We start from the raw sequence: 15,400 nt of genomic DNA on the forward strand, positions 1-15,400 counted from the left end.
CTTTCCTAAAGTAAGTTAGATGTCAGCCTTGGCCCAGTGGGGAGCGCACTCACCTTTGTGTCAGAAGGTCGTTGGTTCAAGTTCCACTCTTGAGACTTGAGCACATGATCCAGGCTGACACTTCAGTGTAGTACTGAGGGAAAGCTGCATCGTTGGAGGGGCAGTATTGAGGGAGTGCTGCACTGTAAGAGGGGCAGTACTGAGGGAGTGCTACATTGTAAGAGGGGCAGTACTGAGGGAGTGCTACACTGTAAGAGGGGCAGTACTGAGGGAGTGCTACATTGTAAGAGGGGCAGTACTGAGGGAGTGCTACACTGTAAGAGGGGCAGTATTGAGGGAGTGCTACACTGTAAGAGGGTCAGTATTGAGGGAGCGCTGCACTGTAAGAGGGGCAGTACTGAGGGAGTGCTACATTGTAAGAGGGGCAGTACTGAGGGAGTGCTACACTGTAAGAGGGGCAGTATTGAGGGAGTGCTACACTGTAAGAGGGGCAGTACTGAGGGAGTGCTACACTGTAAGAGGGGCAGTATTGAGGGAGTGCTACACTGTAAGAGGGGCAGTACTGAGGGAGCGCTGCACTGTAAGAGGGGCAGTACTGAGGGAGTGCTACATTGTAAGAGGGGCAGTACTGAGGGAGTGCTACACTGTAAGAGGGGCAGTACTGAGGGAGTGCTACACTGTAAGAGGGTCAGTACTGAGGGAGTGCTACACTGTAAGAGGGTCAGTATTGAGGGAGCGCTGCACTGTAAGAGGGTCAGTACTGAGGGAGCGCTGCACTGTAAGAGGGGCAGTACTGAGGGAGTGCTACACTGTAAGAGGGTCAGTATTGAGGGAGCGCTGCACTGTAAGAGGGTCAGTACTGAGGGAGCGCTGCACTGTAAGAGGGGCAGTACTGAGGGAGTGCTACACTGTAAGAGGGTCAGTATTGAGGGAGTGCTACACTGTAAGAGGGGCAGTACTGAGGGAGTGCTACACTGTAAGAGGGTCAGTATTGAGGGAGCGCTGCACTGTAAGAGGGTCAGTACTGAGGGAGCGCTGCACTGTAAGAGGGGCAGTACTGAGGGAGTGCTACACTGTAAGAGGGTCAGTATTGAGGGAGTGCTACACTGTAAGAGGGGCAGTACTGAGGGAGTGCTGCACTGTAAGAGGGGCAGTACTGAGGGAGTGCTACACTGTAAGAGGGTCAGTATTGAGGGAGTGCTACACTGTAAGAGGGTCAGTATTGAGGGAGTGCTACACTGTAAGAGGGGCAGTACTGAGGGAGTGCTGCACTGTAAGAGGGGCAGTACTGAGGGAGTGCTGCACTGTAAGAGGGTCAGTATTGAGGGAGTGCTACACTGTAAGAGGGGCAGTATTGAGGGAGTGCTACACTGTAAGAGGGGCAGTACTGAGGGAGTGCTGCACTGTAAGAGGGGCAGTACTGAGGGAGTGCTACACTGTAAGAGGGGCAGTACTGAGGGAGTGCTGCACTGTAAGAGGGGCAGTACTGAGGGAGTGCTACACTGTAAGAGGGTCAGTATTGAGGGAGTGCTACACTGTAAGAGGGGCAGTACTGAGGGAGTGCTGCACTGTAAGAGGGGCAGTACTGAGGGAGTGCTACACTGTAAGAGGGGCAGTACTGAGGGAGTGCTGCACTGTAAGAGGGTCAGTATTGAGGGAGTGCTACACTGTAAGAGGGGCAGTATTGAGGGAGTGCTACACTGTAAGAGGGGCAGTACTGAGGGAAAGCTGCATTGTTGGAGGGGCAGTACTGAGGGAGTGCTACACTGTAAGAGGGTCAGTATTGAGGGAGTGCTACACTGTAAGAGGGTCAGTATTGAGGGAGTGCTACACTGTAAGAGGGGCAGTACTGAGGGAGTGCTACACTGTAAGAGGGGCAGTACTGAGGGAGTGCTACACTGTAAGAGGGTCAGTATTGAGGGAGTGCTACACTGTAAGAGGGGCAATACTGAGGGAGTGCTACACTGTAAGAGGGTCAGTATTGAGGGAGTGCTACACTGTAAGAGGGGCAGTACTGAGGGAGTGCTGCACTGTAAGAGGGGCAGTACTGAGGGAGTGCTACACTGTAAGAGGGGCAGTACTGAGGGAGTGCTGCACTGTAAGAGGGTCAGTATTGAGGGAGTGCTACACTGTAAGAGGGGCAGTATTGAGGGAGTGCTACACTGTAAGAGGGGCAGTACTGAGGGAAAGCTGCATTGTTGGAGGGGCAGTACTGAGGGAGTGCTACACTGTAAGAGGGTCAGTATTGAGGGAGTGCTACACTGTAAGAGGGTCAGTATTGAGGGAGTGCTACACTGTAAGAGGGGCAGTACTGAGGGAGTGCTACACTGTAAGAGGGGCAGTACTGAGGGAGTGCTACACTGTAAGAGGGGCAGTACTGAGGGAGTGCTACACTGTAAGAGGGGCAGTACTGAGGGAGTGCTACACTGTAAGAGGGGCAGTACTGAGGGAGTGCTACACTGTAAGAGGGGCAGTATTGAGGGAGTGCTACACTGTAAGAGGGGCAGTACTGAGGGAGTGCTACACTGTAAGAGGGGCAGTACTGAGGGAGTGCTACACTGTAAGAGGGGCAGTACTGAGGGAGTGCTACACTGTAAGAGGGGCAGTACTGAGGGAGTGCTACACTGTAAGAGGGGCAGTACTGAGGGAGTGCTACACTGTAAGAGGGGCAGTACTGAGGGAGTGCTACACTGTAAGAGGGGCAGTACTGAGGGAAAGCTGCATTGTTGGAGGGGCAGTACTGAGGGAGTGCTACACTGTAAGAGGGTCAGTATTGAGGGAGTGCTACACTGTAAGAGGGTCAGTATTGAGGGAGTGCTACACTGTAAGAGGGGCAGTACTGAGGGAGTGCTGCATTGTTGGAGGGGCAGTACTGAGGGAGTGCTACACTGTAAGAGGGTCAGTATTGAGGGAGTGCTACACTGTAAGAGGGGCAGTACTGAGGGAGTGCTACACTGTAAGAGGGTCAGTACTGAGGGAGTGCTACACTGTAAGAGGGTCAGTACTGAGGGAGTGCTACACTGTAAGAGGGTCAGTATTGAGGGAGTGCTACACTGTAAGAGGGTCAGTACTGAGGGAGTGCTACACTGTAAGAGGGTCAGTATTGAGGGAGTGCTACACTGTAAGAGGGTCAGTACTGAGGGAGTGCTACACTGTAAGAGGGGCAGTACTGAGGGAGTGCTACACTGTAAGAGGGGCAGTATTGAGGGAGTGCTACACTGTAAGAGGGGCAGTACTGAGGGAGTGCTACACTGTAAGAGGGGCAGTACTGAGGGAAAGCTGCATTGTTGGAGGGGCAGTACTGAGGGAGTGCTACACTGTAAGAGGGTCAGTATTGAGGGAGTGCTACACTGTAAGAGGGTCAGTATTGAGGGAGTGCTACACTGTAAGAGGGGCAGTACTGAGGGAGTGCTGCATTGTTGGAGGGGCAGTACTGAGGGAGTGCTACACTGTAAGAGGGTCAGTATTGAGGGAGTGCTACACTGTAAGAGGGGCAGTACTGAGGGAGTGCTACACTGTAAGAGGGTCAGTACTGAGGGAGTGCTACACTGTAAGAGGGTCAGTACTGAGGGAGTGCTACACTGTAAGAGGGTCAGTATTGAGGGAGTGCTACACTGTAAGAGGGTCAGTACTGAGGGAGTGCTACACTGTAAGAGGGTCAGTATTGAGGGAGTGCTACACTGTAAGAGGGTCAGTACTGAGGGAGTGCTACACTGTAAGAGGGGCAGTACTGAGGGAGTGCTACACTGTAAGAGGGTCAGTACTGAGGGAGTGCTACACTGTAAGAGGGTCAGTACTGAGGGAGTGCTACACTGTAAGAGGGTCAGTATTGAGGGAGTGCTACACTGTAAGAGGGGCAGTACTGAGGGAGTGCTACACTGTAAGAGGGGCAGTACTGAGGGAGTGCTACACTGTAAGAGGGGCAGTACTGAGGGAGTGCTACACTGTAAGAGGGGCAGTACTGAGGGAGTGCTACACTGTAAGAGGGGCAGTACTGAGGGAGTGCTACACTGTAAGAGGGGCAGTACTGAGGGAGTGCTACACTGTAAGAGGGGCAGTACTGAGGGAGTGCTACACTGTAAGAGGGTCAGTATTGAGGGAGTGCTACACTGTAAGAGGGGCAGTACTGAGGGAGTGCTACACTGTAAGAGGGTCAGTATTGAGGGAGTGCTACACTGTAAGAGGGGCAGTACTGAGGGAGTGCTGCACTGTAAGAGGGGCAGTACTGAGGGAGTGCTACACTGTAAGAGGGGCAGTACTGAGGGAGTGCTGCACTGTAAGAGGGTCAGTATTGAGGGAGTGCTACACTGTAAGAGGGGCAGTATTGAGGGAGTGCTACACTGTAAGAGGGGCAGTACTGAGGGAAAGCTGCATTGTTGGAGGGGCAGTACTGAGGGAGTGCTACACTGTAAGAGGGTCAGTATTGAGGGAGTGCTACACTGTAAGAGGGTCAGTATTGAGGGAGTGCTACACTGTAAGAGGGGCAGTACTGAGGGAGTGCTACACTGTAAGAGGGGCAGTACTGAGGGAGTGCTACACTGTAAGAGGGGCAGTACTGAGGGAGTGCTACACTGTAAGAGGGGCAGTACTGAGGGAGTGCTACACTGTAAGAGGGTCAGTATTGAGGGAGTGCTACACTGTAAGAGGGGCAGTACTGAGGGAGTGCTACACTGTAAGAGGGTCAGTATTGAGGGAGTGCTACACTGTAAGAGGGGCAGTACTGAGGGAGTGCTGCACTGTAAGAGGGGCAGTACTGAGGGAGTGCTACACTGTAAGAGGGGCAGTACTGAGGGAGTGCTGCACTGTAAGAGGGTCAGTATTGAGGGAGTGCTGCACTGTAAGAGGGGCAGTAGTGAGCAAGTGCTACACTGTAAGAGGGGCAGTACTGAGGGAAAGCTGCATTGTTGGAGGGGCAGTACTGAGGGAGTGCTACACTGTAAGAGGGTCAGTATTGAGGGAGTGCTACACTGTAAGAGGGTCAGTATTGAGGGAGTGCTACACCGTAAGAGGGGCAGTACTGAGGGAGTGCTACACTGTAAGAGGGTCAGTATTGAGGGAGTGCTACACTGTAAGAGGGGCAGTACTGAGGGAGTGCTACACTGTAAGAGGGTCAGTATTGAGGGAGTGCTACACTGTAAGAGGGGCAGTACTGAGGGAGTGCTGCACTGTAAGAGGGGCAGTACTGAGGGAGTGCTACACTGTAAGAGGGGCAGTACTGAGGGAGTGCTGCACTGTAAGAGGGTCAGTATTGAGGGAGTGCTACACTGTAAGAGGGGCAGTATTGAGGGAGTGCTACACTGTAAGAGGGGCAGTACTGAGGGAAAGCTGCATTGTTGGAGGGGCAGTACTGAGGGAGTGCTACACTGTAAGAGGGTCAGTATTGAGGGAGTGCTACACTGTAAGAGGGTCAGTATTGAGGGAGTGCTACACTGTAAGAGGGGCAGTACTGAGGGAGTGCTACACTGTAAGAGGGTCAGTATTGAAGTATTGAGGGAGTGCTACACTGTAAGAGGGGCAGTACTGAGGGAAAGCTGCATCGTTGGAGGGGCAGTACTGAGGGAGTGCTACACTGTAAGAGGGTCAGTACTGAGGGAGTGCTACACTGTAAGAGGGTCAGTACTGAGGGAGTGCTGCACTGTAAGAGGGGCAGTACTGAGGGAGTGCTACACTGTAAGAGGGTCAGTACTGAGGGAGTGCTACACTGTAAGAGGGGCAGTACTGAGGGAGTGCTACACTGTAAGAGGGGCAGTACTGAGGGAGTGCTACACTGTAAGAGGGTCAGTACTAAGGGAGTGCTGCATTGTTGGAGGTGCTGTCTTTCGGATGAGATGTTAAACCGAGGCCTCGCCTATCCCTCTCAGGTGAATGCAAAAGATCCCGTAGCACTATTTGAAGAAGAGCAGGGGAGTCCTCCCCAGTGTCCTGACCAATATTCATCACTAAAAACAAATTATCTGGTCATTATCATTACTGTTTGTGGGATCTTGCTGTGTGCAAATTGGCTGCTGCGTTTCCTACATTACAACATTGACTACACTTCAAAAGTACTTAATTGGCTGTAAAGTACTTTTGGACATCCTAAGGTTGTGAAAGGCGTTTTGTAAATGCAAGTTATTTCTTTCTTTACTTACGGCACCCAAACTGGACACAATGTTTTAACTGTGACCGAACCAGTGACTTGTATAGGTTTAGAATCACCTTTTTGCTTTTGCACTTTAGACCCCATTTTTAAAACCAACTTGTCCCATTTTTAAAGTTTCGTACATCTAAACCTTAATTCTCTCTGGTCCTTTTAAAGTTTTATTATTTGGTGTATATTTCCTTTCCTTAATCTTTCTCCCAAAATGTATCGCCTCATATTTCTCTGCATTAAGTTCCATCCAACATCCATCTGCTCAATGTACTAACCTGTCTATATACTCCTGAAGTCACCTCATGATAACCACACTCCCTATTTTTGTGTCGTGTGCAAATTTGACGTTGTGCCCCTTCTGGTAAACCTGCACTGCATCAACTATCCACTGCTGTTCCAATGCACCATGCGCCCCATCAATCAGAATCCCATGATTGGTATCCTTCCATCATTCACCTCTGAAGTTTTCCCCGGTGTCAAAACCCAACTTATGTCCACAGTCACTGGCGTCCTGGTTTGGAAAATGTTCAAACCCTAATACTAACCAGCAAGAATCTTTTGGAGATGGGATTTACTGAACACCGAGCCACAGGGATTAGACGGATTGTTTACGATGATGCAGGCAGTTTTATCATCAATCAACGCTTCCATTTGTTTCAGGTCAATTTCCCACAATTTTTCTGGCTGTAATCAGTCAGCAGAAAAACACAATCAATTTCTCAGCAAACAGCATCTATTGACATAAAGGGGGTGATTTTAAACCCCAAGAACAGGTGGATTGGGGGCAGGTGGAAGTTGAAAATAGTTGTTTCTTGGGTTGCAACCACAACCCGGCTTTATTTCCGGGTTTAACATCGGTGCAGAAAAGTACAGGTTTCCCACTGGAAATGCAAAGTCCGAAAATTTTGCGGTTGCGACCCAAAAAAACAACTATTTTCAACTCCCACCCGCTCCCAATCCACCCGTTCTTGGGGTTTAAAATCACCCCCAAAGTGTGTGAATATAACCCACAGTACAGAAAATACCCAAACCTAATGTGTGTATAACCCACAGTACAGAAAATACCCAAACCTAATGTGTTTATAACCCACAGTACAGAAAATACCCAAACCTAATGTGTTTATAACCCACAGTACAGAAAATACCCAAACCTAATGTGTGTATAACCCACAGTACAGAAAATACCCAAACCTAATGTGTTTATAACCCACAGTACAGAAAATACCCAAACCTAATGTGTTTATAACCCACAGTACAGAAAATACCCAAACCTAATGTGTTTATAACCCACAGTACAGAAAATACCCAAACCTAATGTGTGTATAACCCACAGTACAGAAAATACCCAAACCTAATGTGTGTATAACCCACAGTATAGAAAATACCCAAACCTAATGTGTTTATAACCCACAGTACAGAAAATACCCAAACCTAATGTGTTTATAACCCACAGTACAGAAAATACCCAAACCTAATGTGTTTATAACCCACAGTACAGAAAATACCCAAACCTAATGTGTTTATAACCCACAGTACAGAAAATACCCAAACCTAATGTGTTTATAACCCACAGTACAGAAAATACCCAAACCTAATGTGTGTATAACCCACAGTACAGAAAATACCCAAACCTAATGTGTTTATAACCCACAGTACAGAAAATACCCAAACCTAATGTGTGTATAACCCACAGTACAGAAAATACCCAAACCTAATGTGTTTATAACCCACAGTATAGAAAATACCCAAACCTACTGTGTTTATAACCCACAGTACAGAAAATACCCAAACCTACTGTGTGTATAACCCACAGTATAGAAAATACCCAAACCTACTGTGTTTATAACCCACAGTATAGAAAATACCCAAACCTAATGTGTTTATAACCCACAGTACAGAAAATACCCAAACCTAATGTGTTTATAACCCACAGTATAGCAAATAGCCGCGCCTAAGTGCCAACTCAAAGTAAAAAAGTCTCCCGGTCCAGATGAGATGCATCCTAGGTTACTGAGGGAAGTAAGGGTGGAAATTGCAGGGGCCCTGGCCACAATCTTCCAATCCTCCTTAGATATGGAAACACTGCCAGAGGATTGGAGGATTGCAAATCTTACACCCCTGTTCAAAAAGGGGGAGAGGAATAAACCTAGCAATTACAAGCCAGTCAGCCTAACTTTGGTAGTGAGGTGACTTTTAGAGACAATAATCCAGGTCAAAATTAATTGGCACTTGGAAAGGTCTGGGCTAATAAATAAAAGTCAGCACGGATTTGTGAAAGGAAATCATGTTTGACTAACTTGATCGAATTCTTTGATGAAATAGCAGAGAGGGTTGATGAGGGGAGTGCAGTTGATGTATATGGACTTTCAAAAGGCATTTGATAAAGTGCCACATAATAGACTTGTTAGCAAAATTAAAGCTCATGGGATTAAAGGGTCAGTGGCAGCATGGAAACAAAATTGGCTAAAGGGACAGAAAGCAGAGAGTAGTGATGAACGGTTGTTTTTCAGACTGGAGGGAAGTATACAGTGGTGTTCCCCAGAGGTCAGTATTAGGACCATTGCTCTTTTTGATATATATTAATGACCTGGACTTGGGTATAGAGGGTATAATTTCAAAATTTGCAGATGACATGAAACTTGGAAATGTAGTAAACAATGTGGAGGATAATAACAGACTTCAGGAGGACATAGACAGACTGGTGAAATGGGCAGACACATGGCAGATGAAATTTAAAGGAGAGAAGTATGAAGTGAAACATTTTGGTAGGAAGAATGAGGAGAGAAAATATAAACTAAAGGAAGATGGTAGTGGTTGTTGGAGGCTAATCATCTCAGCCCCAGGACATTGCTGCAGGAGTTCCTCAGGGCAGTGTCCTAGGCCCAACCATCTTCAGCTGCTTCATCAATGACCTTCCCTCCATCATAAGGTCAGAAATGGGGATGTTCACTGATGATTGCACAGTGTTCAGTTCCATTCGCAGCCCCTCAGATAACGAAGCAGTCCGTGTTCGCATTGCAGCAAGACCTGGACAACATCCAGGCTTGGGCTGATAACTGGCAAGTAACATTCACGCCAGACAAGTGCCAGGCAATGACCATCTCCAACAAGAGAGAGTCTAACCACCTTCCCTTGACATTCAACAGCATTACCATCGCCGAATCCCTCATCATCAACATCCTGGGGGTTACCATTGACCAGAAACTTAACTGGACCAGCCATATAAATACTGTGGCTACAAGAGCAGGTCAGAGGCTGGGTATTCTGCGGTGAGTGACTCACCTCCTGACTCCCCAAAGCCTTTCCACCATCCACAAGGCACAAGTCAGGAGTGTGATGGAATACTCTCCACATGCCTGGATGAGTGCAGCTCCAACAACACTCAAGAAGCTTGACACCATCCAGGACAAAGCAGCCCGCTTGATTGGCACCCTATCCAGCACCCTAAACATTCACTCCCTTCACCACCGGCGCACTGTGGCTGCAGTGTGTACCATCCACAGGATGCACTGCAGCAACTCGCCAAGGCTTCTTCGACAGCACCTCCCAAACCCACGACCTCTGCCGCCTAGAAGGACAAGGGAACAACACCACCTGCACGATCCCCTCCAAGTCAAATCAAATTGGGCAGGGCAGCCTTGAGGAAGAGTTTATTGAGTGTATTAGGGATGGATTTCTTGAGCAGTGTGTAACTGATCCTACAAGGGGGCAAGCAACCTTAGAGTCATAGAGTCATAGAGTTATACAGCACGGATAGAGGCCCTTCGGCCCATCGTGTCCGCGCCGGCCATCAAGCCCTGTCTACTCTAATCCCATTTTCCAGCATTTGGTCCGTAGCCTTGTATGCTATGGCATTTCAAGTGCTCATCCAAATGCTTCTTGAATGTTGTGAGGGTTCCTGCCTCCACAACCCTTTCAGGCAGTGAGTTCCAGACTCCAACCGCCCTCTGGGTGAAAAAGTTCTTTCTCAAATCCCCTCTAAACCTCCCGCCTTTTACCTTGAATCTATGTCCCCTTGTTATAGAACCCTCAACGAAGGGAAAAAGCTCCTTAGTATCCATCCTATCTGTGCCCCTCATAATTTTGTACACCTCAATCATGTCCCCCCTCAGCCTCCTCTGCTCCAAGGAAATCAAACCCAATCTTCCCAGTCTCTCTTCATAGCTGAAGCGCTCCAGCCCTGGTAACATCCTGGTGAATCTCCTCTGCACCCTCTCCAAAGCGATCACATCCTTCCTGTAGTGTGGCGACCAGAACTGCACACAGTACTCCAGCTGTGGGCTAACCAGTGTTTTATACAGCTCCATCATAACCTCCTTGCTCTTATATTCTATGCCTCGGCTAATAAAGGCAAGTATCCCATATGCCTTCTTTACCACCTTATCTACCTGTTCCGCCGCCTTCAGGGATCTGTGAACTTGCACACCAAGATCCCTCTGACCCTCTGTCTTGCCTGGTCCTGTGTAATGAGCCAGGATTAATTAATAATGTCCCAGTTAAGGATCCCCTTGGAATGAGTGACCATAACATGGTTACATTCCATATCCAATTAGAGGGTGAGAAGGTTGGTTCTCAAACAAGCGTACTGAGCTTGAATAAAGGAGACTATGATGGTATGAGAGCAGAATTGATTAAAGTGGACTGGGAAAATAGATTAAAGGGTAAGACGGTACATGAACAGTGGTGTTCATTTAAGGAGTTATTTTACAACTTTCAAAAAAAAAATATTCCACTGAGGAAAAAAGGGTGTAAAAGAAATGACAGCCATCCGTGGCTAAGTAAAGAAATCAAGGATAGTATCCGACTAAAAACAAGGACATATAAGGTAGCCAAACTTAGTGGGAGGATAGAAGATTGGGAAGTCTTCAAAAGACAGCAAAAAGTAACGAAACGATTGATTAAGAAAGGGAAGTTAGATTATGAAAAGAAATTAGCAAAAAATATAAAAACAGATAGCAAGAGTTTCTATAGTTATATAAGAAGAAAAAGGGTGGCTAAGGCAAACGTAGGTCCGTTAGAGGATGAGACCGGGAAATTAATGGTGGAAAACATGGAGATGGCAAAAATGCTGAACAAATATTTTGTTTCAGTCTTTACGGTAGAGGACACTAAGAATATCCCAACACTGGACAAACAGGGGGCTCTAGAGGGGGAGGAGCTAAATACGATTAAAATCACTCAGGAGATGGTACTCAGTAAAATAATGGGACTCAAAGCGGATAAATCCCCTGGACCTGATGGCTTACATCCCAGGGTCTTGAGGGAAGTGGCAGTAGGGATTGTGGATGCTTTGGTGATAGTTTTCCAAAATTCCCTGGACTCAGGAGAGGTCCCGGCAGATTGGAAAACTGCTAATGTAACATCGTTATTTAAAAAGGGTAGTAGGCAGAAGGCTGGAAATTATAGGCCAGTTAGCCTAACATCTGTGGTGGGTAAAATTTTGGAGTCTATTATTAAGGAGACAGTAACGGAACATTTAGATAAGCATAATTTAATAGGACAAAGTCAGCATGGCTTTATGAAGGGGAAGTCATGTCTGACAAATTTGCTTGAGTTCTTTGAGGACATAACGTACAGGGTGGATAAAGGGGAACCAGTGGACGTAGTGTATTTGGACTTCCAGAAGGCATTCGACAAGGTGCCACATAAAAGATTATTGCTCAAGATAAAGAATCACTGGATTGGGGGTAATATTCTGGCATGGGTGGAGGATTGGTTATCTAACAGGAAGCAGAGAGTTGGGATAAATGGTTCATTCTCGGACTGGCAACCTGTAGCCAGTGGTGTTCCACAGGGGTCGGTGCTGGGTCCCCAACTCTTTACAATCTATATTAACGATTTGGAGGAGGGGACCGAGTGTAACATATCAAAGTTGCAGATGATACAAAGATGGGAGGGAAAGTAGAGAGTGAGGAGGACATAAAAAACCTACAAGGGGATATAGACAGGCTGGGTGAGTGGGTGGAGATTTGGCAGATGCAGTACAACATTGGAAAATGTGAGGTTATGCACTTTGGCAGGAAAAATCAGAGAGCAAATTATTATCTTAATGGCGAGAAACTGGAAAGTACTGCAGTACAAAGGGATCTGGGGGTCCTAGTGCAAGAAAATCAAAAAGTTAGTATGCAGGTGCAGCAGGTGATCAAGAAGGCCAACGGAATGTTGGCTTTTATTGCTAGGGGGATAGAATATAAAAACAGGGAGGTATTGCTGCAGTTATATAAGGTATTGGTGAGACCGCACCTGGAATACTGCATACAGTTTTGGTCTCCGTACTTAAGAAAAGACATACTTGCTCTCGAGGCAGTACAAAGAAGGTTCGCTCGGTTAATCCCGGGGATGAGGGGGCGGACATATGAGGAGAGGTTGAGTAGATTGGGACTCTACTCGTTGGAGTTCAGAAGAATGAGAGGCGATCTTATTGAAACATATAGATCGAATCGGGCCAGGACCTACTCCGTTAATGGTAGGGCGTTGGGGAGAGTTATAGAACAAAGAGATCTCGGAGTACAGGTTCATAGCTCCATGAAAGTGGAGTCACAGGTGGATAGGGTGGTGAAGAAGGCATTCAGCATGCTTGGTTTCATTGGTCAGAACATTGAATACAGGAGTTGGGATGTCTTGTTGAAGTTGTACAAGACATTAGTAAGGCCACACTTGGAATACTGTGTACAGTTCTGGTCACCCTATTATGGAAAAGATATTATTAAACTAGAAAGAGTGCAGAAAAGATTTACTAGGATGCTACCGGGACTTGATGGTTTGACTTATAGGGAGAGGTTGGATCGACTGACACTTTTTTCCCTGGAGAGTAGGAGGTTAAGGGGTGATCTTATAGAAGTCTATAAAATAATGAGGGGCAGAGATAAGGTCGATAGTCAAAATCTTTTCCCAAAGGTAGGGGAGTCTATAATGAGTGGGCATAGATTTAAGGTGAGAGGGGGGAGATACAAAAGGGTCCAGAGGGGCAATTTTTTCACTCAAAGGGTGGTGAGTGTCTGGAACGAGCTGCCAGAGGCAGTAGTAGAGGCGGGTACAATTTTGTCTTTTAAAAAGCATTTGGACAGTTACATGGGTAAAATGGGTATAGAGGGATATGGGCCAAGTGCAGGCAATTGGGACTAGCTTAGTGGTATAAACTGGGCGACATGGACATGTTGGGCCGAAGGGCCTGTTTCCATGTTGTAACTTCTATGATTCTATGATTCTATATAAGATTGTGAAGGGGCTTGATCGGGTGGATGCGGTAAGGATGTTCCCAAGGATGGGTGAAACTAGAACGAGGGGGCATAATCTTAGAATAAGGGGCTGCTCTTTCAAAACTGAGATGAGGAGAAACTTCTTCACTCAGAGGGTAGTAGGTCTGTGGAATTTACTGCCCCAGGAAGCTGTGGAAGCTACATCATTAAATAAATTTAAAACAGAAATAGACAGTTTCCTAGAAGTCAAGGGAATTAGGGGTTACGGGGAGTGGGCAGGAAATTGGACATGAATTTAGATTTGAGGTTAGGATCAGATCAGTCATGATCTTATTGAATGGCGGAGCAGGCTCGAGGGGCCGATTGGCCTACTCCTGCTCCTATTTCTTATGTTCTTATGTTCTTATGTTCTAAGTCACACACCATCCCGACTTGGAAATATATCGCTGTTCCTTCATCGTCGCTGGGTCAAAATCCTGGAACTCCCTTCCTAACAGCACTGTGGGAGAACCTTCACCACACGGACTGCAGCGGTTCAAGGCAGCGGCTCACCACCACCTTCTCAAGGGCAATTAGGGATGGGCAATAAATGTTGGCCTTGCCAGGGACGCCCACATCCCATGAATGAATAAAAAAACAGAGAGAACTGTGGGTACACAATTTTTTGAAGGTGGCAGGACAAGTTGAGAAGGTTGTTAAAAAAGCATATGGAATCCTGGGCTTTAGTAATCGAGCCATAGATTAATTAGATAGCACTTTCAAAGAGCCAGCACAGGTGCGATGGGCTGAATAGCCTCCTCCTGCGCTGTACCTTAATATGATATTTTGTAACTATGATATTGCACAGTATAGCGAATACCCAAACCTATTGTGTGTATAACCCACAGTATAGCAAATATCCAAACCTAATATAAAGTACCCACACCTAATGTGTGCATAAACCACAGAATTGCAAGTTCCCTTTTTTAAAAATTAATTCTTGGGATATGGCAAAGCCGGCAATTATTGCCCATCTCTAGTTGCCCTTGAGAAGGTGGTGCCGGGACTTTCTTCTTGAACCGCTGCAGTCCGTGTGGTGAAGGTGCTCTTAGGTCGGGACTTCCAGGTTTTTGACCCAATGACAATGAAGGAATGGCCGATATACGTCCGATGTAAAATGTTGTATAACCCACAGTGCATGCAGTATATGCCCATAACCCACTGTACATGCAGTATATGCCTATAATCACAGTGCATGCAGTATATGCCCATAACCCATTGTACATGCAGTATATGCCTATAATCCATAGTACATGCAATATATGCCCATAACCCACAGTACATGCAGTATATGCCTATAGCCCATGGTGCATGCAGTATATGTCGATAACCCACAGTATATGCAGTATATGCTTAGAGCCCATAGTTTATGCAGTACATGCCTATAACCCACGGTACATGCAGTATATGCCTATAACCCACAGTACATGCAGTATATGCCTATAATCCACAGTACATGCATATATGCCTATAACCCACAGTACATGCAGTATATGCCTATAACCCACAGTACATGCAGTATATGCCTATAACCCACAGTACATGCAGTATATGCCTATAATCCACAGTACATGCAGTATATGCCTATAACCCACAGTACATGCAGTATATGCCTATAACCCACAGTACATGCAGTATATGCCTATAACCCACAGTACATGCAGTATATGCTTAGAGGCCACAGTATATGCAGCATATGCCTATAGCCCACAGTACATGCAGTACATGCCTATAACCCATGGTACATGCAGTATATGCTTATTGCCCACAGTACATGCAGCATATGCCTATTACCCACGGTATATGCAGCATATGCCTATTACCCACGGTACATGCAGCATATGCCTATAACCCACGGTACATGCAGTATATGCCTATAACCCACGGTACATGCAGTATATGCCTATAACCCACGGTCCATGCAGTATATGCCTATAACCCACGGTACATGCAGCATATGCCTATAACCCACGGTCCATGCAGTATATGCCTATAACCCACGGTACATGCAGCATATGCCTATAACCCA

General features: G+C 46.9%; 1 protein-coding gene across 1 annotated transcript in view; it reads right to left on the reverse strand.

Annotated features, from left to right (window-relative positions):
• The window catches only part of tat (tyrosine aminotransferase), a 96,466-nt gene that overhangs the window by 52,423 nt on the left and 28,643 nt on the right, over positions 1–15,400 (reverse strand). Inside the window, exon 6 of the mRNA XM_067998244.1 lies at positions 6,679–6,817. Within this exon, the coding sequence (XP_067854345.1) occupies positions 6,679–6,817 (139 nt within the window). The remainder of the gene's footprint in view (positions 1–6,678; positions 6,818–15,400) is intronic.

This window comes from Heptranchias perlo, chromosome 16 (assembly GCF_035084215.1).
Source record: "Heptranchias perlo isolate sHepPer1 chromosome 16, sHepPer1.hap1, whole genome shotgun sequence".
NCBI lineage: Eukaryota > Metazoa > Chordata > Chondrichthyes > Hexanchiformes > Hexanchidae > Heptranchias > Heptranchias perlo.